The sequence below is a fragment of the Ambystoma mexicanum genome, chromosome 2q (genome assembly GCF_040938575.1).
Source record: "Ambystoma mexicanum isolate Mex_15411 chromosome 2q, UKY_AmexF1_1, whole genome shotgun sequence".
Taxonomy (NCBI): Eukaryota; Metazoa; Chordata; class Amphibia; order Caudata; family Ambystomatidae; genus Ambystoma; species Ambystoma mexicanum.
In genome coordinates this window covers 745,932,064-745,958,326 of record NC_090924.1, presented here as the reverse complement: position 1 = coordinate 745,958,326, position 26,263 = coordinate 745,932,064, and the positions used below count along the sequence as shown (strand labels likewise).

The 26,263-nt window shown below is 48.2% G+C and overlaps 1 protein-coding gene across 1 annotated transcript in view; it reads right to left on the bottom strand.

Annotated features, from left to right (window-relative positions):
* Positions 1–237: 237 nt before the first annotated feature.
* Positions 238–26,263, bottom strand: part of UBE3C (ubiquitin protein ligase E3C) — a 2,658,557-nt gene continuing 2,632,531 nt past the window's right edge. The window contains exon 24 of the mRNA XM_069647972.1: positions 238–1,259. Coding sequence (XP_069504073.1) covers positions 1,089–1,259 — 171 coding nt within the window. The 3' untranslated portion in view covers positions 238–1,088. The remainder of the gene's footprint in view (positions 1,260–26,263) is intronic.

Here is a 26,263-nt window from a genome sequence, read left to right as displayed (position 1 = left end):
ATTAACAAAGAACGGGATTCACCCCTTTTGTCCCAATGTAGGTCTATTTGTATTACATCCCTGTCATGTCTACACATGCCAATAGTGCCATCCTTGTTCAGTGCAGAAAGCAGAGAAGTGTTTTGGTTCTAACGTTCATCGAAGCATACAAACAGGTGAGCTAAAAGAATGTGTGAATCATTGTCTGGCGGTAGATCACAACCATGGAAAGCTGCGTAAAGAAGAAAACTTGACACATTGTTTGAAATAATATTTAATAGATGTTTCTCTTTATCGGTTTGGAAAGTCATTACTGTACTATATGCCATAGGAATCTGATACATACAAAAATCTGTACAGGCACGGAGAAGAGACAAACAAAACGAAGAATGCATTTATACTCACATCCTTGCCCAACACGTGGTCCACTGATCATGACGTGGGGCAGTGCACAACACTGTGTACTTGGAAAATCAGCATGCCAACCCAATGTCATCAAAATATAATGTAAAGCAGCACATGTGATGTAGGGAGCGGGATACCTTGATAGAAAACATCTCGGAGCATGGATTGAGAAAATGAAAGGCTGTAAACGATGCTATCGCGCAGAAGTGGAGTGGGAAGGTTACGATGGAAAACATGCCTGAATGCTCTTGTATGGCGAAGAAACAGGGCTTTCCCTTCTGTATTCATGCTCAGCTCAGGACAAATTCTGCTCACTTCCATCGCGCCACTCTGCCTTTCGGTGGGTGACCTTTATTGCCAGCATGTGGAGACATTTATCCCCATAACTGCACACACAGCCAAAGCTTCGTCTTTGGTTAATTTCACAGTGTTTTCACTGTTCATAAAATGTGCTCTTCCTGGTAAAATCCCCCAAAAATAGGCATACTGCAGACAGGATTCAATATTTGGAGGCTACATTAAGTAGTGTTTAACAGCCATCTGACCATTTAGAGGTTTAAAATAATGAAATGTGTTTCCGGGCACCTGATAAAAAAAATGTTGTGGCAGATGTGCTGAAATGTACACGTAAGTCCCAGATGTTTCCTTGCATGTGGTTGTGTGTTTGGATTAGGCACCAGTCAGCGGGTCCACCCGGCATGGTTTCAGCTAAGCTCGAATCCAGCAGCACATTCAATAGCATAAAGCAGTTTACTCCGCATCGCATTCTCATCATAAAACTCGGGAAGCTTCAGCAAGTTCATGCAGGTGCTGGCAGTGGGGAGTCTTTCCAGGTCGGATCCTCCATTGTGAATACAAAACGCAGGATACAGCTCCTAGGACAGAGTACACACGAAAAGTTACGAACAATCCAAGTCCACAAAGTTAACCACAATGGACATTTCACTCCTAGTTTGAAAACACATATTTCATGAACTACGAAAAACGGTAGTGGCACATTACATTTTACAATCACCTATGTTACAGGCACCCACTGCAGCAGGTCTCACCTGCATGTTCACCTATCTTGCATGCATCCACTTTGATGGTGTACAAACTCTACTGGACTTTTAACATATCTCATGCGTTCTATTTATAGCGCCTACAAGCCTTTCTAAAAATGTGTCGCTTTTTTCTCACATCACACTTTGCATGTTTTGTCTCTGGTTGGTGCTATGAAGTGAGAGACAGTAGATATTTGATTTTCGGCTCACGGACACCAGGTGGCACTGTTGAACCTTTCATGAGCCTCGCTGTTGTGGGCGCTGCACATATCCATACAGAATCACAACCTTGAAATCCTCCTCCTACACCGCATAGACCGCTAGAAGCTCAGAACCCCGGAAGGTCTGGGAGAAAGGTATCATTTCTTTACGAATATGATAAGAGCTATGAGGACAACTCGGGGGCAGGCGTTTGTCTTGGAAGTAAGACAATGCAGAGCAACCCAGGTTGTCTGGTCTCCGGTGTTAATTATAAAAGATAAAATACATTTAAGAAAAGACATGGAACGAGAAAGTTGAAATATGCAAACCACCCAAGCACCAATGCAAAGAAAATATTACACAAGAACATTCTTCTGTTGACTAAAATCCTAAACAGGCAACTTTTTAATAATGTACTTCCTTCATTACTGATATTCTAAATGCCACTCTGCCATCATGCGCCAGGCATGAAGCATGAGGCCATCAACTGTCACCCCCTAATAATCATAGTGGCCTCACAGCCTATATGGGCCCACAATACAGAAACGGTGTGAAAGTGCAAAGGAGCACGGTATTAGCACTAGGGCGAGCGTTGCCCTATTTCTAAAAATACTTGGACATATTAGAAAACCATTGCACCATTATAAGTGGAGTTGACATGGTATAAGTACTAGGGCAAACTTGCCCTAGTGCTAATATGAAATGAAATGGTATTTTTACTCAGCATATTTAGCGCTATGCAAAAATGCATCAAAAAAGTATCTTTTTTGCACTGGGGCATTTCCCCCCTGATGCCAATACCATGCTAAACTGCACTTGTCATGGTGCAACAGTTATCAAATTCCGAAGTGTTTTTAGAACTAGGGCAAACTTTACCCTAGTGCTAATACCGTGCAACTATGCACTTAACCCCGTGCACAGTTTCTATAACATGGCCCCAGGGTGTCGGATGCGCGTGCATAGCAACCAGAACCAAGTACCTGGAAAGTGTTTCGCTAAATATAGCTGCCTCAAAACAAAACCGCACAAGCGAGGTTGATGCAGTAAGAGCGTTATTTAAAACAAAAGATGTTGAGTTGCCTTTCGCGACAGCTACTGAGCAATACGCAGGCGCAGAGAATGCTGCAACTTACACGAATAATACACGAACTTCGCATCATTGTAGTTGTTCAGATGTCCATTTAAAGGAGATAGTTCTATCAGCAACGTGCTCGGCAATGCACCTACTTGCACGCAGATCAATTGCGCTTGCAAAAGTAACGACTAAGAAAAGCACAAGCCGGATTTGATCCACCAAGAAACAACACTAATTGATTTGCTACAAAATCAAAAAACAAATGCATACATAAATACTGCAAAATGTTAGTGTAGTCATTCAAAACTATAAAATCGAAAAATAGCCCATAACATGCTGTTGCACAGGATCTCACACCAACTTGCAATTATGGAACGCTGTACCAGTTAAAGGGTTTTACTGTGAAATGATACAGGTGTTTTAAGATCTGGCTAGAGAGAGCACAAACTCCTGAACTAACATTGTAAAAGGCCCACATGTGAATCGGCTGTTCAGTGATGCTGAAAGAATGCACCATGGTGAAAGTTATGTTACAGTGGTGGCATTTTGATTCCAGGCTGCTTGGCAAATTGGTGGGTTTTCCACTTCAGTGCTGCACTACAGTGCAGTCAAAACATATAAGAAACTCCTAATTCGTAACAATCAGACTCTCTGTGAAACAATGACTACCATTCCATCCAAACTAAATCATCACTTTCACAGGCGCCATCTTGGACCGGTAGGCCATTATGGTTTACTTGTATGTAGAGGGAAAGCCTTTTTGTCTTGCAGGGTCTTTGAAAAAAATGCAATCTTACTCTTTACATTTACAAAGGCAGACCTATTCGTTTTACCAATTATTGTAAATATTACATGATCTAGTATTCAAGAATGCAGACACCTGTGAATATGTATGCCTGTGAAATCTTTCAGTGTGAAGAAATCATAGATTCTTAAGATTTAGCTCAGTGAGTTAGGTGGAGACTGTTGAGGTATGGGTGAAATCCTAACATTACTGGTTTTAATATAGCTGGGCAGTGCCAGTCCTCCATCCTTACGAGGTAAATTAAATCAGCATCACTAATTTGTATTAGCAGAATACCAGTATTAAAGTGCTACAAAGTGTGAGACTGAAGGCAAACAGATCCTCTTCAGTGTTCAGAATCCAACTAACAAGAGATTAGCATAACTAAAATTCATGCAGTCACAGTACTGCTACAGTTAGATAGGACAAAAAGGGTCCTCTGAGAGCATCCCTGCATATAGATTATTCACTGACATCAAACAATTCAAGCATATCTCCCCCAAGCCCAAGGAGCTGCTCATACTAGCCCGGATCATCTACAAAACAACCTGCATCACGTTTAAGCAGTCGCATAGGATTTGTATATTTATATTTTTTGTTTCATTTGTAGAAGCGCGCTAAACCGATAGGCACCAAGGCGCTGTACGAAAGCAGGTCGAAAGTAACAACGGTAATAATCAAGTAACGGCAAAGCAGTATAAAGTTAGTTAAAAAGCCAAGTCTTTAGTTGTCGTCTGAAAGGCCAGAAGGACTGTTCTGAGCGTAGGGACAAGGGCAGAGAGTTTCAGAGGTGGGCAGTGGCTGGGAAACTGGAGTCTGCTGCTCTGCAATCTCGGAATGGAGATTTGGAGGCTGTATGTGTAACGCGTGGGACAAGTGGGGGTGGCTTTATTGAGTCTTTGTGACAGGTATGAAGGCGCAGAGTTCAGGAGGCCTTAGTGGGTGATTGTAAGAACTTTGAAGTTGATGCGTTCCCACATGGGGACCCAAAGAGGATCTCAATGCAAACTTTACGAGCTGGAAAGCTAGCAATTTCTGGGGGTCAGAGTATTCCATAAGCCACCCCATAGCAACCATGACTGAAATATGTCGTAAAGAGGAAATATCACTGTGGAACAACAGCCACACAGCCCCAATATTGCAGGAATTAACTGAAGACATCACTGTTCCAAAGGTTTTCCAGCTATCACCTTAACATGAGGTAGCCAGCCAGCGTACCTCCTTTCATCACCGACGATATGCTCTGTTACACACACTGAAGGTGGGTGGCCAGGTCCTGGTGTTGCTCTCAATACGTTTCTAGCCCAGTGACAGTCCCTTTATCGTCACAAAATGTATTAATGACTCCAACTACAAGGTGAAGCAAACAGATCCCGGACACCTTCCCAAATCTGCTATGTCACTTGGCTGAAAGCCTAGAAGGACCCAGAGGATCCACTGACGATGCCCATGGGCACTAGGGATAGAGAGTGCCCTAAATTCACCTTTCAATACAAGTTTTGCAACCTCCAAGATTTTCTAGAGCTCTTTCATGATAAGTCTTGTACAAGCGAGGCTAGGTGAAGGATTATTTTCTGTATCGGGCTTGGTAGTAAGTATTTATTGTGTTTTATATAGAGCCTTTAACCAAAGCGCTTTACAGAGAGCAATTAGCTGTACGTAAAAATATGCAATCGAAAACGATGTACAGAATCAGCCAGTAACAATCAGACAGACAACTGAAGTAAATGCGTTTTTAAAGAGGAGCGGAACGAGAAATAGGAAGTAATGGAGCAGAGAGAGAGAGAGGAAGAAGGTTCCAGTGAAAAGGAGCAAGAAGTTGGAAGGATCAAAATCGAGATTGTGCACAGGGGGCACTAAGCCGAACGTGATCAGCAGAACCAAGAGGACGAGAGGGAGAATAGAATGAAAGGAAAGATGCAAGGTAGTCAGGGGCAAGACCAGATGGATTTGTAGACAAGACAGAGGAAGTTGTACTTGAGTTGAGAGTGAAAAGAGAGCCATCCAAGCAAGGAAAGAGATGAAGAGATTGAGTCCCGATAGTAGAGAAGACAGAGAGAACGGATGGAAGAAAGATAGATTGATTTAAGAGGGTCGAGACGTGAGGAAGGAAGACCAAAGAATAGAACAGAGCAGTAGAAAAGTCGAGAGAATACTAAAGAAGATATTAGAAGCTTTTTAGCGTGCAAAGTAAGAAAAGGGCACATTTTGCGTATATTGTAGAGATGAGATTGACAGGCGCGGGAAGTAAGAGAGATATGGTGAGCGAAGGAAAGATATGCATCAAAGTAGAGACCAAGATTGCGGGCTTTGGGGGAGATAGGGAGATAGGAGGAAGGAAAGAAAATGGGAGGAGGAGGAGGTGGGGGTAGGAGAACATTAGCTGGAAAAAATAGAACTTCTGTTTTACTAGCATTCAGAGTAAGAAAGTGCGAGGCCATCCAGGATTTGATGGCAGTGAGGCAGGATGAGAAAGGGGTGAAAGAGGAGAAGGCAAGAAAAAGCTGAGCGTCATCAGCATAGAAGTGGTGTGAGACTCCAAAGGATGAGATGATAGGAGCAAGAAAGGAGTAGTATAAAGAGAAAAGAAACGGACCAAGAACTGAGCCTTGCGGGACACAGTGGACAAGAGTAAAGGAAGGAGAGGCTTTGCCACCCCAAGAAATGGCAAAGGTTCGATTAGATAGATAGGATGAGAACCAGGCAAGAACAGAACCACGGAAACCAAAGGAGAAGAGAGAGTCAAGAAGCATAGAGGTCAAGAAGAATGAGGACAGAAGAGTGTTTTGAATAGCAAGCTGTGAGAAGAGAGTTAAGAACGAAGGTAAGAGCTGTTTCGGTGGAGTGGCAGGGTCGTAAACCTGATTGAGTTGTCAGTCTAGACAAATGGATACCTCTACTGTGTGACCACAAACTTATTTTGGTGGCCGTGGGCCAACCGTCTCATGCACGATATGACAGAATATAGGTTTTCGAGTTTGCCAGTGAACGGCCATTTTGATGTAAGGAACAAGTTACTTACCTGTAACTGTTGTTCTCCAGCATGGGTCTGGCATGGATTCACATGCTCATGAATATTCCCCGTCGTCAGGCTGGGAATCCTCGGTAAAGAAAAAACCAGTATCAGTTTCGTTTCTGATCTGTCTTTCGTAGTAATAACCAATCACTGGTCTCTGCGTCATACTGACCACAGCCAATGACTGCCCTCTACCTAAGCACCGCCTCTGGCAGCCATCTTCAGATTTGGAAGCACGTGAAGTGGCAGTATGACCAAGTGAAGAGCCGCAGAGGGGTAGGCGGGAGGGTTCGCATGTGAATCCAAGCCAGACCCATGCTGGAGAACAACAGTTACAGGTAAGTAACTTGTTCCTTCTCCAGCATGGGGTCTGGCATGGATTCACATGCTCATGAATAAAGAATACATAGCAGTACACACATGCACAACCACGGGAGGTGGCAAAGGCTCAACATTAAGCATTACATCAAACTCAACATTAAGCATCTTACCTCCTCACCAGGCTCACCTCAGGCGAACAGGTTGCGCAGCACTGCTTGGCCGACCCTGGACTCCTCCCTGGAATCCCGATCGACGCAGTAGAACTTCGTGAAGGTGTGCGTCGACCTCCACGTAGCAGCCCTGCATATGTCCAGCAGGGGCACACCAGAAAGGAACGCCGTGGTAGCTGCGATCGCTCTGGTGGAATGGGCTCTCGGACGGCCGGGCAGCGGTCGGTTTGCCAACCGATGACAGTAAATGATACAGCCGGAGAGCCATCTGGAAATGGAAGCCTTCGAGAGAGCCTTCCCCTGATTGACAGGTCCAAAGTTCACAAAGAGTTGTGATGTCTTCCGAAAACACTTCGTGCGGTCCACGTAGAACTTCAGCGCTCTAGCCACATCCAGCGAGTGCAAAGTCCTCTCAGCCGGCGACGAAGGCGACGGGAAGAACACAGGCAACACCAAGGGTTCGTTGAGATGGAAGTCCGACGGTACCTTGGGCATGAAGGAGGGGTGCGCCCTGAGCACTACCCTCGTGTCGTGAAAAGTCAAGTACGGGGCCTTGCAGGAAAGGGCCTGGATCTCTCCCACCCGTCGTGCGGAGGTGATGGCCACAAGAAACGCTGTTTTCCACGACAGAAACTTCAATGGGGCCGAGTGCAGAGGCTCGAACGGAGGTCCCATGAGCTTGGTCAGCACCACGTTGAGCTCCCACGCCGGGGCCGGAGCCTTCACCGGCGGGAACGATCTGAACAGTCCCTTCATGAACTCTTTCACCAGACGATGAGACCACAAGGACGTCCGTCCCGTGGTTCTGGTGTATCGGGAGATCGCAGCAAGATGAATCTTGATGGACGTGTGTGCCAGTCCAGCTTTGGCCAGCGTCAGCAGGTACGGCAGAACTTGGGGAGCCGTAATCCGTAGAGGGTTAATCTTCTGTGCGTGGCACCAGACAGAGAACCTCTTCCATTTGTGTCCGTAGCATTTAAGAGTCGAGGACGCCCTGGCCTTTGCAAGAACCTCTCTGCAGTCGGCCGGTATGTCGTATCCTCCAAACTCTAGCGCTGCAGGAGCCAGGCCTGCAAGTTCAGCGATTTCGGGTCGTGGTGGAGGATAGCGCCTCCTTCCCTGGAGAGCAGATCCGCGTCCACCGGCAGCTTGATTGGCGGGGACGCTGACAAGTCCAGAAGGTCCGGCAACCATATCTGCCTCGGCCACGCAGGTGCGACGAGGATCATCCTGCACCGTGACCTCTTGAGCTGGTTGACGAGCCGGATTAGCAGTGGCAACGGAGGGAACGCGTAGAGGAACAGGCCCTCCCAGGGGAACGAGAAAGCATCGCCCATGCTCCTCGCCTGGGGGAACCTGCTGGCGAACCTCCGGCACTTGGAGTTCGTCGCCGTCGCGAACAGGTCGATCTGGGGTGTGCCCCACCGTCGGAAGAGGTGATCCACCAGATCCTGCCGTAGTTCCCACTCGTGGCACGAGCGCAGCTCCCTGCTGAGTGAGTCGGCGATGGTGTTTTTTATCCCTGCCAGATGAAACGGCACCAGAAACATCCCTTGGGCGACTGCCCAATGCCACAGGTCCTGCGCCTCCTTGGACAGTGCCGGGGACCTGGTTCCGCCCTGTTTTCTGATGTAAAACATGGTGGTGGTGTTGTCGGTGAAGATCCTCACCACCTTGCCCTTGAGGGACGGAAGGAAGGACCTGAGGGCCCAAAACACTGCACAGAGCTCCAGGACGTTGATATGTAAGGATTTCTCCGTCGGGAGCCAAAGGCCCCTTGCGTGCAGATTTTCGGTGTGCGCTCCCCACCCTTCCAGGGAGGCATCCGTGGTCACTGTCTCCTGGTGGGCTGGGGTCTGGAAGGCCATGCCCGCCGTCAGATGCGTGCGGGTGCCCCACCACCGTATCGCCCGTCGGAAACTCTCGTCGAGTGTGATCCTTTCCTCGAAGTTGCCCGTCGTTTGGATCCAGCGCGCGTCCAGGAACTCCTGCAACGGGCGCATCCGGAGCCTGCACATGGGAATGAGGTAGATGCAGGAAGACATCATTCCGAGGAGGGACTTGATGGACCTCACCTTGGCCGCGTCGGCCACCAACATCCGCTGTACCTTGCCCAGGATGGTCCTGGTCCTCTCCTCCGACGGGGAGGCCCGAAGGGACACTGTGTTGAGCCTCGCTCCCAGAAACAGAGTGTCTTGCGCGGGTACCAGGTGGGATTTGGCGTAGTTCACGGAGAATCCCAGGTCCGTGAGAAGTTGGACGGTCCTTGCCATGTGGACCAGGGCGAGCTCCCTTGTCTTGGCTCGGATGAGCCAGTCGTCCAGGTAGGGGTAGACGTGGATCCCTTCGCGGCGCAGTTGAGCCGCCACCGGTGCAAGGCACTTGGTGAACACCCTGGGTGCCGACCGTAGACCGAAGGGGAGGGCTTTGAACTGGTAATGCCGCCCTTGGACCACAAACCTGAGGAATTTTCGGTGCCCCTTCAAGATGGGAATATGGAAGTAGGCATCCTCCAAATCCAACGACAACAGGAAGTCTCCTTCCTCCAGCTGACCCAGGACGTGCTGGAGGGTGACCATCCGGAACTTTTGCGCCTTGATGAACTTGTTCAGACGTCGCAGGTCCAGGATGGGGGCGCCACCCCCCCGTCTTCTTCTTCACGAGGAAGTATCTCGAATAGACTCCGGAGCCCCGCAGCCTCTTTGGGACGAGTTCGATGGCGCCCTTCTTGAGCATCGCTTTCACCTCCAGGAGGAGTTGAGGGACGTGAAGTTCTTTCCTGGCCACGGGGGGGACGCGCGGACACTTTCTTTGAAACTCCAGCGCGTGCCCCCGGGCCAAGGCGTCCAGCACCCAACGGTCGGTGGAGATGGACTCCCACACGCTGACGAAGCTCGCCAGCCGGCCTCCCACTGGGGTGCTTCGGTGGGGGCCCGACCCCCCGGCCGGTTCAATCCTGCTTCGACGAGGCTTTAGCGCCTTGTCCTTGGCGACGACGGCGGGGTCCGCCAGGCTTGCCTCGTCCTCTGTAGGCCTCCTGAGATGACGAGCGGGCCGCTTGACGGTAGGAGGAGAAACCGCCGCCGGAACCTTTGGAGGCGCCCTTGCCTCCGCTGCTCCGAAAGGGCGTCCGTCGTTGTTGCAGAACTCCAAGGGCCCGGGCCGTCTCGGTGTCCGCTTTAATGGCCTGAAGGGAATCGTCCACCGTTTTCCCAAACAGGTTGTTCCCGTCGAAGGGCATGTCCAGGACTCTGGTCTGAACGTCTTGACGAAGTCCGTAGCCTTGAACCATCCACGCCGCCTAAGGCAAACGCCGTTGCCTAACTGGCGGAACCCAGTGTCGGCGATGTCCGTCGCAACGGTAATGGCGTGGTCCGAAGCCACCTCACCTTCCTGCAGGATCTCCAGGGCCTCCGCCCTCTTGTCGTCCGGCAAGAAGTCCAGCAGGGGAGCCAGTTTGTACCAGAGCTCCCTGTCGTATCGGGCCACGATAGCCAAGGCGTTGGCAGCTTTAATCGTCGTCGCTGCAGACGAGATGACTCTGCGTCCCATAGCGTCCAATTTCTTTCCCTCGCCGTCCGGTGGGGAAGTCGAAGTGGAGGCCGCACCCCCCCCGCTTTCTTCCTGGCCGCCGCGGAGACGACGGAGTCCGGGGTAGGCTGCGCCGGGAGGCACAGGGGGGCCGTGTCCGGGACCCGGTACTTTTTCTCGTACCGGTCTCTTCTAGCTGGCGTCGTGGACGGGTTCTTGAGGAGGGTGAGGCCCTCATCCCAAATGTCGTCCAATAGAGGCACCGCGAGGACCGTCTTCCTCTTGGCCTCACGCCGCTGACAAAGGAAACCTTCCTTCTTCTTCTCCTCAGGGCAGAGTTGGAAAAGCTCGGATGCCCTGGCGATCATCGAGTGGAACGATCCAATCTCGTCGGGCGGAGAAGCCCTGGTGGGAGGCGACGACGGTACATCCTCGTCGTATACCTCGTCGTCCGTACCCGTCGCTGCCGTGTCAGTCCCCGTATCATCCCCTCGGGTGGACGGGGAGGAGGGCTGGAAGGGGCGCGACGGCTGAAAAGGAGGTGGAGGGTGGATCCTTCTTTTCTTGGTAGGGGGAACACCAGAAGGTCCCGGTTCTGGGTCCCCCGACGGGAGAGGTTCCGTCGGCAACGGTAGTCTCGTCCTTATCTCAGAGCATAAGGACTGTATAGCCAACAAAATGGCCGCCGAGTTGTCTCGCGGTGCTGGCAGAGGGGAATCCGACGGGCGATCAGGGGCCCCGTCGGTACCCTCGACGATGTCGTCGTCACCTGCGTCGGGATCCATCCCGACGGGCCGGTCTTCTTCCACGCCGAAGCCGTGGCTTAAGGCCTCGACCAGCTCCTCCACCGAGGTTGAGGCCGAATCTACGACGACGCCCTGCCCCCCATTTTTCTTCCCCACGGGGGATTTCACGGGGGTCCTATCGATGGGCACAAAAGAGGACTCCCTCCGAGGTGACAGGGAGACTCTGAGCCCCGAGGTCGCCACCACTGGTGTAGCCTCCACAGGCTGAGCCAGGGCCGCCGCGACAGTTTCGATAGAGGGCTTGGCCGGATGGATTAAGGCCTTCACCACCTTAGGAGCGCTCACCGCCTTATCCTTGAGGGGGGGGGACACTGCCTCGCTCCCCCTCCGCCTTCGAGCTCGACCGGGGCCTCTCCAGGAGCTTCGCCGGGTGCTCGGCCTTCCTCTTACCCGAACCAGAGCGTTGGCTCGTGGTTGATGGTGCCGGGGAGGGTGCGCCCTGCCTGGCGCCCGTAGAGCCCGACCGTTCGGCGCTCCCGGTGCCAGCGGACTCGCGGTGCTTGGCCTTATGTTGGACCCCCGTCGCCGGGGCGTCCTCAAAGGTCTTAGAAGACCGCTCGGATTTCTTCCTCTTCTTCTCGCCGGACGGGCTCTTCCCTTCTAGCCAGTTGGCGAGACGTTGATGGCGGTCCTTCATGGTCCGCTCCGACATGTTGCCGCAAAACGCACAGTCCTTCTCCACGTGCGTCTTGTCCTCATGTAGGCAGTAAAGACAAAAAGAGTGTTCGTCCTCCTTGAAGACGTTCTGCAGCTGGCATCCAGGGCAGACCCTGAACAGCTTTCCGGGCGTCGAGCCTCCCTTCTCCTGGGCCATAGCCGGGCCTGAGAAACTTCTGGAGTCCTCCAAAAGCGTAGCTCGACGAAATCTTCACCCTTGAGGGGCGCAGACGAATCCGAAACGGGTCCCCGTTGATCGGATGGAAAGTCGGTGGAGCTTGAGGCTCTTTTGACCGAAAAAAACGAAGTTTTTGAGAAAAAACGTGAAAAAATAGCACTAACGCTCGAGAGCAAAAGCACAAGGATCCCCACACATGAACGTGCGGTAAAAATCTGAAGATGGCTGCCAGAGGCGGTGCTTAGGTAGAGGGCAGTCATTGGCTGTGGTCAGTATGACGCAGAGACCAGTGATTGGTTATTACTACGAAAGACAGATCAGAAACGAAACTGATACAGGTTTTTTCTTTACCGAGGATTCCCAGCTTGACGACGGGGAATATTCATGAGCATGTGAATCCATGCCAGACCCCATGCTGGAGAACAAGAATCGCCATTTTGTTTTCCAACCATTGCTCATTGCTTTCTGCTCATATTGCTTCGCAGTACATTTTCCGCTTACACTGCTCGACTGTAAAACATTGTTGTCTGCACGTAAAAGGACAAGGCCGCAGGGCCGCGAGGATAACAAGAGTTCGTTGAAACACAACTAGGCAGCGCCAGGAAGAATGCCCGGCTCCCTCCCGAATGTAGCCTTGAATCAGAGCTGCAGGGCATTTAATCATTTCAGAGCTGTCAGCCAGTCTCGTTATATAGTAGAATATGTTAGAATAAAGCAGCTAAAGGCTTGAATTATGCTCTTCTTACGGCCCCCCTTTGCTGAGCCCCATTAGAGCGTGTCGGCTCCCAGGACACGAATAGCACCTCATAGATGGCAAGGTCTGGAATGCAACTCTCCCCCCGTATGTAGCTCGCTTCCAAGAACAGAAGCGCTGTGTTCTGTTCAACAACTGAAAGATGCCTCCGCACTCACAAATTGCAAATTGTTACTAGAATAGATGTTTGAAGGTGTCATAGATGTGGAAAATGACCATCATCACACCAAGTTCAAAGAAACCCAATAAAGGGGGGTGTTAAACATGTCATAGCTGATTGTTTGATATGCATTTTGTATATATGTAACTGATGTACATAATTCACTCTCTTGCGTCCCTCGAGGTCTAGAGATACACGTCGCGGGGCGTGAGACCGAGTTGGCCAACTGAGACTTTTGCTTTGCAATAAACCCTAGCTTTGGGAATACAACCTCGTGTCTGGTGTATCTATCGTGTGTGGTGACTCGCCTTGTTTCCATAGATGTTAGGGACCCTTAGGGGCCCCTTTCAAGATGGCGCCCGAATAGGGACCCTCCCCCACTTGTTCCATCGCATAACGTTGTAATTGAGTAAAGCAGAGAACGGCGAGGACGGGACGATCGAGCCAGGATCAAGAGGTGTTCGGGGCGCCCTGTAGAAGTGATGAGAGACCCCTTTGCAGATCTGCACACATCTGATCCCTGATTGACGTGCCTGGCTAGAGAATAAGGAGGCGAGGGTCCCGAAACGAGGCGGAAGCCAAGAAACGCAGACACGACGTCATTTGGTGCGTCAGTATACGGACGACTTGATTTATCAGGTGAGTCATTCCCCGATTCAAAGTAATCCTGATATTGGTTGAGAATTGACTTTGCAAAATCAAACGCCCTAGGTAAGGTTGATTAACCAGGGGGAAGGTTGAAACCATGCCTGGGGTATTGTCCACCCTAGCAGGGTTTTTCCGCTGTGGTAGACAATCTTTGGAAGATGGCCAAATTGTACCACCTGGGGGAACGTCGGCGTATGAGATGTATGTGAAGTATGGAGTGGGTGTGATAATATTCTGTGAGACTTGGCATAGGCAAACCAGAAAGCAACAAGACCATCAGTGGCCGATTAATGGTAGTTTTGAGATAGCGAGAATAGATAACTTGGAAAGGGTGTGGATAAGAAAGAAAGCGTGTCCTGCAGCATTTGAGACTATTAAAGACTGGAGAAGGGAAGCAATGCTCTGATTTAGAAGTAGAGCGAAGCATGCGCGCAGGCATAAATCGAAAGGTGAAGTAGCGGAAGAGAAAGAAGAGGAGGAGTGGACTGAGAGTCTAAGAAGGGCAGGTAGGCGTGACCAGTTGAATATAGAAAAAATATATCCACAACGAGAATTACACATAGCAGATGAATTGATAGGAAACATATTGACCCATACAAAACAAGGCCCAAGATCAGAAGTGAGGTTAGACACGTCAGTAGCTATTGCCCAAACCCCGCCCGTAGCCCAAGCTCTCCCTCCGGTAGCTCAAGCCCTCCCACAGCCACAGACCGCGCACGTGACACTTCCTATTAGCCAACCAGGCCCACAACAGACACTCCCTGTTCCCATTATCCCATCTGCACCTCCCGCCTCAGACACAGACTCGGTACTGTCCGTTCCTCCCGGGGTTGAAGTTGAAACCAAGGGGGCAAGAGGCGGGACTGACCAACGGGGATACACAAGGGTAACTCGCAGCGCGATCAGCAAAGAAAGGAAGGTGGAATTGCAGCAACAGGCAGAGATGTATATAGACGGGAATGATGGGACGGCAGCATTGGCCTCGATGTATGACTGCCGAAGAAGCAACGAAAGACAGGTAGTGTTGGAATGTATGTGTGAATATTTAGTGGAGAAATGGAAACAGTTAATTGGGAAATTACCACCGCAGCGATTGTTAGATTTGAATGCATTAGCACGCTGTAGGGAGAGGGATGAAGAAGTGAGAGAACATGTATATGGACTTTTTGAACTTAAAGATGAATTAGATAATGATTATGCCGAAATGTTTGCTACACCTGGGTACAGGAGTAGGGATATTAGGAGACATCGGAAGGGGAAAAGGGGTCACATAATAAACGGCAGCAGTTACCCTCACCGGGGCAGAAGGAAATGGTGGACGAATTATCGTTGCTAAAACAGATGGGGGCAGACTTGAAAGTATGCCTCTTGAAAACGCAGGTACTAGTGCAGCAAGTAGTAGGACACAATAGATGGAGAGGGAACGCACATGGAAGGACTCATTCGAATATGCATGGGGGAACAGTGGGACCAAATCAGTGTGCGTATTGTAAGGAGGAAGGACATTGGCGAGCGCAATTTCCGCATCTGCAGAATAGAAATGGGTCTGGTAAGAGGAGACAGCATAGAGGACATCAAGGAGCGAATGGACCAAATAGGAATAGTATGCAGCAGCACCACAATAACGGGGATAATCAAAACCCAGGCCAAAACCAAAATGCCCCTAACCAGAGCCAGGGACAGCAAAACCAACAGTATGGAAACCAGAGTGGGGGAAATAGAGGAAAGAGTGGGAACGTTTTCGATACACAGCCAAACACGTATTACAGTAACAGCAATGATTACACATCGGATGATGTGTTATTTCCCCAATAGGACAGCCCAGGACAAGGGTCAGAACCAGTGTCTATTCCCGTGAATCAGAGAGGACCCTATGTAGAAATGAGAGTCGGGAATGAGGAGCACCGCTTTCTTGTAGATACAGGAGCGCAGAAGTGTTCAATAGACCACCACTTGGTTCCGGATATACCACTGTCAGGGCAAAAGAATGTTTCCGTAGGGTTCGCAGGTACACCAGTCATAAACCCAGTGTCCAAATCAGTCCCAGTTACTATAGGACCATTTACTGAACATTGTCCTTTCCTTATAATAGAAACTTGTGGGGAGAACCTGTTGGGATTAAATTTGTTGAAAAAATTAGGTTCTGTTATACATTGCACAGCAGACGGGTTGTTCCTAACGATTTGGCCACACAATGCCCCTGTGTCAGAATTCATGTCCGAAACTTTACCAGGAGAACTAAGTAAAGTGCCAACCTGTATATATGCAATGCATGACAATGATGTAGGATGCTTGAAAATAGAGCCAGTAAAGATTATTTTGAAAGAAGGTGTTACCCTACCGCGAATTTCCCAATACAGAATTTCGGCTGAAGGTGAGAAAGGATTGAGGAGTATTGTCACAGATTTGGTGAAATTAGGGGTAATTGAAGAAATTACAGGCAGTACATGCAACAGCCCGATTCTTCCAGTTTATAAAAAAGGAGGCAATGAAGTACCATACCGTTTTATAATTGATTTGCGTGCAATAAACAAGGTAGTAGATCCACAATTTCCTTTAGTGCCAGATGTCACTACAATATTGACAATGATACCTGTTTCAGCAGAATATTTTAGTGTAGTGGATTTGAAAAACGCGTTCTTCAGCATTCCAGTGGACAAGGACAGCAGATATTTGTTCGCGTTCACATTAGGACGACGATCATTTACATTCACGCGGATTCCACAAGGTTACACAGTAAAGTCAAAGTATTTTAGTAGAGCACTAAAAGAGCAGCTAGACATGCTAGAATTGCCAGAGGGTTGTGTACTCTTGCAATACATAGACGATCTATTGTTAGCTGCAGATACAGAGGAGATTTGTAAAGAAAGCACTGTATTACTACTGTCACACCTAGCGGCACATGGCCATAAAGCTAGTTTGAAGAAATTTCAATATATTCGAAAGGAGGTGGCCTATTTGGGCTACCTACTTTCGAAAGAAGGGAGAAGGCTAACGCCAGAACGGATAGAAAGTATTTCTTGTATGCCTATTCCAAAGACACAAAAAGGAGTCAGAGCCATAATAGGCATGGCTTCATATTGCCGACAATGGATTGGTAATTTTGCGTTAATTGTGAAACCGATGGTGAATTTGACTAAAAAAGATGCGGTCATGCCGTTACAATGGGATGAAGAATGTCAGAAAGCATTTGATCATTATGCTCGGCTCCAGTTTTGGGCACGCCGAATTATGAGAAGGTTTATAGAATGTTTGTGTGTGAAAGTGAAGGATGTGCATTGGCGGTTTTGACACAGGAACAAGGTGAAAGAAATAGGCCATGCTATCTTCTGCGCTAGACCCTGTAGCGCGCGCACTATCACGATGTTTGCGATCTGTCGCGGAGGCTGCTGCGTCAGTGAAACAAACGGAAGGGATGGTATTGGGGCACACTTTAATTCTGATGGTGCCACATGCCATAGACGTTCTATTAAATAGGACACAGACGCAACACCTCACCTCTGCTAGATTGACAAGATATGAGATTATCTTGTTCGCGCCCCATATCCAAATTATGAGGTGTAGCGCTTTGAATCCTGCAGAATGAATGCCACTACCAATAAAAGAAATTGGGGAGGATGAATCACCCCCCACGATTGCTTAATGGTAACTGAGGAAGAAACCAAGGGGAGAGTTGATTTAAGTGATACCCCACAGAAAGAGCCAGATGGAGAGTTATTTTGTGACGGCTCATGTTTTAAATTACCAGATGGCACGACAACTGTCGCATATGCTATCACTACCCTAGAGAGCGTTGTAGAAAGCAAAAGAATCCCCTTCAATTTGGCACAAGCCGCAGAGATAATAGGATTAACCAGAGCCTGCGAGATTTCTGAAAATTTGAATGTGAATATATATACTGATAGCCAGTATGCTTTTGGGGTGGTTCATAACGTTGGTCGACTCTGGGCTGAGAGAATGTTTTTGACATCACATGGTGCCAGAATTCAACATGGCCCTTTGATTGTATGATTGCTGTCTGCACTCATGCTTCCAAAGTGCCTAGTAATAGTGAAATGCGAGGCACACAGAAAGGTAACATGCAAAGTAGGAGAGGGAAACGCGTTTGCAGACAGAATTGCGAAACAAACTGCCACTGATTTAAATACAAAAATGATGACGGTTCAGACTGAGGAAGTACCCTGTATGATAGAAAATGGAGTTGCCACTGTCAAAGAAATGCAGGGCGAAGCTACGGCCGATGAAATACAAGGGTGGGCAGAGAGCTCTGCTGAGTTAGATATGGAAGGTTGTTGGGTGGACGAGGGAACTAGAAACTGGATGTTGCCAAATTCCTATGTGACTGCAATGGTCACAATGGCCCACAGCCCTACCCACATCTGTGCGAAAAAGATAATACAGCACCTATCTACAGTATGGCAGAATGTAAACATAAAAAAGAATGCAGACAGGTTGCTGCAGAACTGTATCACGTGTTTGCAACACAATGTAGGAAAGGGAACAGTGACTCCAATAGGCAGTTTTGGCCCGCCCTCTATGCCATTTGAGGTGATCCATTTTGATTTCATAGAGATGGAGAGATGCCAAAACGTAAAATACGTCTTAGTGGTGATTTGTGCATTCAGCAAGTGGGTGGAGGCATATCCCTTGAAGGACTGCACAGCAATGAGCACGGCAAAAGTAATACTTAAGGAATACTTTTCCAGATTTGGCTTGCCCCGTGTCTTATGGTCCGATAATGGACCACATTTTGTGGGTGCAGTGGTGTTACAGATATGTGCGGGTCTTCAGATTGATAAGAGATTCCATAGTTCAAGGCATCCGAGTTCAGCCGATCTTGTGGAGAGGCACAACGGGACTCTCAAATCAAAAATTAGTAAAATATGTGGGGGAAGCAAGTTGAGTTGGGTGGATGCATTACCAATAGCACTATTATGCATGCGTATGTCTGTACAGGCTAAAAATGGGCTCTCCCCGTACGAGATCGTAATGGGGAGGCCGGCAAATGTATGGTGCGCACCACAGCCAAAACGACTTAGTGAGGTAGAACATCCTGTGCTTAGAACTTATTGTGGCCTTTTAATGCAGAAATTGCATTTGATTCATCAGCAGGTGCAGGAGGCATTACCAGTGAGATACACCGATCCGGGGCACGCGCTGGAGCCAGGAGACTGGGTGCTGCTAAAGAATTTTGAAAGAAAGTCATTGTTAGCACCCAGGTGGCGCGGGCCCTATCAAGTACTTTTGGCAACGCAGACGGCAATACGGGTGGATGGGAGGAAGTCGTAGATCCATGCCACCCATGCCAAAAAGATTCCAACTTCACTGAAAGACTTGCCTCACCCAGATGACCGGAAAGAGACAGCGGTCCCAGAAACGGAAGAAACTGTTGCCAATAAGCAGCCACCAAATCTGCCAAAACGAGAAGTGAAACTCGAAACAAAGCCTGAGACGATTGCCAAAAAGGGGGATGGGGAAGGGCAAGGGCAAAGAGTGCCCCAACGTTGCCCAGCAGAATCGACATCACTGTTGGCCGACACAAAATCTGCCTTGCAAATACCAGCAGAAACAAACCATGTACCCCTTTGGCGCCCATCAGCACTTGTCAGCACGCCAAAGACCGAATCTGCATCATTGGCGCGGCGCACACCAGCACCTGCAGTAGCGCTACAGGCTGACTTTGAGCCTGAATCTGGAAGTGCACCGGCACTGTTCACGGATCACACAATACCAGGAGTGCGGCGATACAATTTGCGGCCTCGAAAGACAAAGTGATCCACAGTTCTTTGGTGTTTATATCAACCTCTGGTTCAGTTCATGGACGGAGAAGGAACTAGAGGTGTAGAGGAGAGAAGCGTGAGAATTGTGCAAGTCGGACAATTCAAGACTCGCGGCTCCTCGGTGCGATCATAAAAAGTACATGTGTCAGGAACCAGAGCGGACAAGCTGGGCGCACATGGTACTAGGGCAAAAGATAATTGATCAAGAGTCCTCTGAGCAGTATGAGGAAGGACAAGTGATCTTGCCTAAAAATAAATAAACAAATCCAGGCTATAAAGGACTGGCAGAACTGAACTGTGACAATTCCGTTGAACTTATTGACATCAGAGCAAGCGCGACGAAGAGAGATATCCACGACGAACTGTAATAAGGAAGAAGAAGGACGATGAGAAACATGTCGGGACCGGCTCCAGCCTCCTCCTGCACCACCACTGCTGAGAATGAGTCAATTATAAAGACTGTAATCTTACGAATTGTATGCTGGCACTGACAATAATAATGTGCTTTATGAGCGTGGTAGCACCAATAACGACAGCCCTAATATTATGGTATGTGGAATCGATACACCCATTCGAAATGTTTTTACCCATAGTTAATATATCCACTACTGAAAGCCCGGTTCAGGTGATTACTTATACTCTGCCCCAGTGGAAGAAAGACACAGGGAAGGGTTTGGGAACAACACGTTGTTATTAATCATGAACATGACACATGCAATTCTGAAGAAAACAAATTGCTGGGTATGTGCCCATTTACCACAGCATGCTGGGAAAGGAATAGGGTGGTATGTACAGCCATTAACATTAAGTTCTGCATGTAGTGCATCTTTAGGTGCAATGTTCTATTGGAAATGGAATGAAAGTAGTAGGGGTCAATTAGACAGAACCAACAGGAATGAGTTTGAGGAAATAATAATGACGCCTGTGGGTTGTTCCATATTCAATAAAGCACAAGTAATGGCCCCAGAGCCCACAAGGAAAAGTACACGAAAGATAACATGACAAAATAGACGAGATAGATTGTCCCCACCAGAAAAAACATCTGTAATGACGTTTCGTGCAAGAATAGAAGGGGACAAAGATGCAATCCCCCCATCTTACACGGTGAATTATAGCCCAAGAACTGTCCCTTTTTGTCTAAAAAAGAAAAGCTCTTTCTCAGTTGGAACATATACTGGGTGCATGAATACAGTGGTATTGAAATGGGAAATAGAACCAGTATATGTGGGAGATCCAGTTTATTTTATCTTTGGAGAGAAAGCATATCCTTGGTTGCCCAGAAACTGGGGAGGTACATGTTACCTAGGTCTACTGTTCCCAGGAGTATTCCTCTTAGAAACAGCAGACATGCCCAGACTATCCAGAACTAGAGTAAAAAGGACTGACGGGGGTGTTTCGATAGCAACTGATGTAGCAAAATCATTCATTCCATTCTTAGGGCAGATAGTGAACTCCTATAATATAAGGCAGCTGTCCAGAATACTAAAAAATACCATAAACACAATGACAGATATACTATTAAACATGACGTTGGAAGAAAGAGGAATCAGGTTAATGACGCTGCAAAATAGAATGGCTCTCGATGTAATCCTGGTTGATCGTGGGGGAATTTGCAAAACAGTGGGATCAGCGTGTTGTGTTTATGTCGATGACTATTCCCCTACGATCTTTGAAGCGATAAAGAAAATGCATGTCCTAAGCTCCGAACTCCCTACTGAAGAAGGACGTTGGGGAATAGGGTCTTGGTTTTGGGGAATACTGCGTTCTTGGGGATGGAAGTTGATTTCGATATTAGTAGTGGTGTTTGGAATATTCCTAACGTGCTGTTGTTGCATACATTGCCTACCAATAGTTTGCGCTGAGGTAACTGAGGGATGTACGGAGGGATGTATGCATATGATGACAAGAAAAAAACAACCTCATGGTCGAGCTGACCAAGACACAAATGAGATGGAAACAGTAAAAGAGTTGATGGCAATAGATATTGATGAAGACGATGATGTTTACGATAGCATGCAAAATTCAGACATAAGTACTTCAGACTCATCATCACTAGAGGAGGTTTCAATAAATAGATGAGACGTTTGGCATACGGCCAAAAGAGGGTTTGTCAGTCTAGAAAAATTGATACCTCTACTGTGTGATCACAAACTTATTTTGGTGGCCTTGGGCCAACCGTCTCATGCACGATATGACAGAATATAGGTTTTCGAGTTTGCCAATGAACGGCCATTTTGATGTAACAAGAATCGCCATTTTGTTTTCTAACCATTGCTCATTGCTTTCTGTTCATATTGCTTCGCAGTACATTTTCCGCTTACACTGCTCGTCTGTAAAACATTATTGTCTGCACATAAAAGGACAAGGGCCGCAGGGCCGCGAGGATAACAAGAGTTAGTTGAAACACAACGTAGGCAGCGCCAGGAAGAATGCCTGACTCCCTCCCGAATGTAGCCTTGAAGCAGAGCTGCTGGGCATTTAATCATTTCATAGCTGCCAGCCAGTCTCATTATATGGTAGAATATGTTAGAATAAAGCAGCTAAAGTCTTGAATTATGCTCTTCTTACGGCCCCCCTTTTCTGAGCCCCGTTAGAGCGTGTCGGCTCCCAGGACACGAATAGCACCTCATAGATAGCAAGGCCTGGAATGCAACTCTTCCCCCCGTATGTAGCTCGCTTCCAAGAACAGAAGCGCTGTGTTCTGTTCAACAACTGAAAGATGCCTCCGCACTCACAAATTGCAAATTGTTACTAGAACAGATGTTTGAAGGTTTCATAGTTGTCGAAGATGTCCATCATCACACCAAGTTCAAAGAAACCCAATAAAGGGGTGTGTTAAACATGTCATAGCTGATTGTTTGATATGTATTTTGTATATATGTAACTTATGTACGTAATTCGCTCTCTTGCGTCCCTCGAGGTCTAGAGATACACGTCGCGGGGAGTGAGACCGAGTTGGCCAACTGAGACTTTTGCTTTGCTTTGCAATAAACCCTAGTTTTGGGAATACAACCTCATGTCTGGGGTATCTATCGTGTATGGTGACTCGCCTTGTTTCCATAGATGTTAGGGATCAGAGTGAGAGGAAGAAGAGATAGATCAGAGACATGTGCTTAAATTTGAGAGTAAACAAGGCTCTCAAGGAGCTTTGATAGGAAGGGCAAGAGAGATATAGGGCGGAAGTTAGACACCAGAAGGGGGTTTGCAGTGGGTTTCTTCAAGATGGGAATGATGATTGCATGTTTGAAGGCAGAGGGAAATGTAGAAGTAGCAAGACAGATATTGAAAAAGGAGGTAAGGAAAGGTACTAGGAGTGGGTAGACTTTGGGGATAGGTGAAGTGGAGAGAGGATCGGCAGGGGCAGCAGAGGGGGTGTGTTTTAGACAGAAGAAGGGTGACATCAGAATCTGAGACAGGTACGAAATTGGAAAAAGTGGTGGAGGGAGTTGGACAAGAAAGCGGAGAGGGATTGTATGAGGGTGAAAGTAGGATATCCTGACGTAGAGTGTGTACTTTAGAGGAGAAAAAGCAAGATCAGCTGCTGATAGAGGTGATGCAATAGAAGGGTCAGGAGTAGGAGGAGAGAGAAGGCGAGTCAGAGTTTGAAAAATGCGACAAGGGTGAGTTGATTGACTATGGAGAAGATCCGAAAAGTAAGTGCGTCTGGCAGATTTAATGCAGTTGTCATAGAGAGTGTGGTAGGAGAAGTAAGTTGCCTGATTCACTGGAGAGCAGTGTTTGTGACGCCGCCTTTCAAGGCGGCGGAGAAGGCAACACATAGATGAAAGATGAGGAGAGAGACAGGGTTGACCAGGTTTGCGAGTGGGCCGGAAGGAGGAGAGAGGATAGAGTTGGTCAAGGCTAGAAGAAAGAGATAAGGAAAGAGTGGACGTAGCTTTATCCGCTGAGAGAGTTGAGAAATGAGTTAGAGGGGGAAGGGAGTTAGTGCAGGTGTCGTAGTAAAGCGAAGAACTGAAATTGTATAGGTCGCACCTGTAGAAGGAAATGGAGGGAGGGGGAAAAGAGAGACAAAGTAGAGAATGGTCTGACAAATAGTTTGGGAGGGCTGATACAGAGGAAACAGTGAATGTAGAAACAAAGATCAGATCAAGAGTGGAACCAGAAGTATGAGTGGGCGGAGTAGGAAGTGGGGTAAGTAGGTAGGAGTATTGAGAGAAAAGGGGATGTGAGATGAGTGGAGGAAAGATGAAGATTAAAGTCTCCAAACATGACAAGCGGTGTGGGACTAGGTGAGATGTGACCAAAGAGGTGGTCAATGTCCTCGCAGAAAGACCCTAGTTGGCCAGGCGGATGGTAGATAAGAAAAAAAAATGGCATGAGGTGTGGTGTATATTTTGTACATATATTCAAAAGAGGAATAATCAGGTAGAGTACAGGACAGGGAACAGATAGGTAGTTGGGATGATATAGTAGGCCAATGCTCCCACCACGTCCAGTGGCTCAGGGAACGTGGGCAAATGAGGATAAGGAGGAAGTAAGTTAAGCAGAAACTGTAGAATTGTGTGGAAGAATCTATGTTTCAGATTCGCAGAGGAAGTGAAGATGTAAACGTAGGAATAAGTCCAGAACTGCAGTAGTCTTATTGCAGAGAGACCATGCGTTCCATAGGCCAAGGTCAATGGCATTAGACGTGTCAACAAGGTGGGGATAGATGAGATTTGGATTACGACTTGAGGCTCTGGTGTGACAGTCTGTTTGAGGGTTAGAGGGAGATGAACAGTTTAGTATAGAGACGGTCATGGTGAATATGCACAGTACCTTGATTGAAGGCCAGGCAGCGGAACGGGTTGCCGGGGAGGGTACAGGGAGGAGCAGGCAGGTGGAGTGTGGCATGCCTGTGTCCCCTTTGCACGTGTAACCGCTGCGGACAGCTGCAGACAGCTATGACCCACTTTGCCTCACTTCGCCATGGCTTCGCCTGACGGCGGGTTTTCCAAGCCACGGCGAGTTAGCAGAGGTGAGGCAGGTGGGCGTGGCCTCGCGTGGTTGGCAGGGGTTGCTAGGCAACTGGAAACAAGCCCATCGATGGAGTGCCGGCGGAGGGAGGTCCCACAGATGAGATTCGCTGTGCACCTGTCCAGCAATTGGCCCAATAAACTGGCACCAGAGGTGCGGATGATCGTGCTTGCAGCAGGCAATGAGGAGCAGGATCCAGTCTCCCGTCTGCAGCCAGCTAGTGGTTCACTTGGCTCGCTTCGCCTGAGGGTGAAGTACAAGTGCGAAGACATTTACTCTTCTATCCCTTTGTGTATTGCTAACAATAACCCCATGGCATTGCGAAAAGAAGGAATAAAGCCTGACAATCCCTGAGCCAAAGATATGTTCACATCTCAATTGGGTTCTATCTGAAAATGTCGGCAGGAAAGGTTGCCAGTGAAGTGTATTTTTTTCCCCCGATCCCTAAAAAACGTCTCCAACTTATTCTAGCATTGGTGATATTTATTAATTTAAACCCCAGTCCTAGAGCATTTGGGGAAAGTGCTTGATTTTCTTCACAGTGCAAACTTGGTTAAATGTCGCCCCCTGGCGACCATTTCCTTGCCGACAATATCATTGGACCCCTGAAACCAATGCCGGTCAGGGCCCGATTCTCATCAAGGTGTTAAAGGATAGTTCCGGGACTTTTTTTTATTGTCCCTACGGGTCGGCCATGTGTTTGTAAGCATAAATCGGTAGATCGTAGGAAACTTTCCTATGGACCTTACCCGACTTTTCGCCCATTATCGCACTCGAAATCAGCCTCCATTTTGTGATAATCCTATCATTCCGCCGCATCGACCTGGCTCACCTGCCTTTGCGGCACTAAATCAAATCCCCCGCCCCTGAGCCTGACATCAGCAGACGCGTACTGCCCATTTCAAGCACGTCTCGTGTCAACAATCGCTGCGCCTCAGCTATTGACGTGTTGCCATGGAAATGGCAGGACGCCTCTTTCCCCAATAAGTATAAACAGACCGTTTCACCACACACAGCAGCAGATTTTCGATTCCATTCCTCTCTCTGTGTTACTTTGAGTATTCTGTGACTCGTTTCAGTGCTCTGGTCAGCTACCTTCGCCGCTTGTAGCCCGTGTGAACACCTGTACCATCTCTGTAAATTATTTTACTATCTTTACCGCACAATGGCCACAATAATGCCGTATATGTACGAGCCCGAGTACACCGAGGAGGAACTACTGGAAAGGCAAGCACGCGAAAACGATGGGGATTCTGACGGCAGTTGGGAGGACCAGTCAACGGATGAAGAGCCTGGACCATGTCGCATGGACGGCGTCTCCACCTGGTGCACGTGCAATCGGTGCGAGCTAATGCCAACTGAGGAGGAGAACTGCTGCTGCCGTGAAAATTCCGGGTGCTTGGCCTACATTTCGGAAAGCGAGCAAAGTCTGCAGGAAGGCGAGCAAAGTCCGCAATGCATCACCGAGCTGCCAGAGTTCAGGGAAGCCTGCCTCTCACGGACAGTGTTGAGGATGATGATGGTGCTTATGCACGAACTTCGTGGCACTGTTCGTCCGCGTAATCCGAGTAACGAGTAAGTATACTCTGTTTGTGATGTCAGTGATGCCACCACTATTTCATGGTCGTCTCCCACATATAAAATTACATTTACATATCATTCGAACGCATGTAAATTGGTTCCATATAGTGCATTTTCTAGATATAATTTTTTTCTAAGAAAAATGACATGTGTTACCTGAATCGACATTGATAAGAAAGTTTGGTCAGTTTAATACA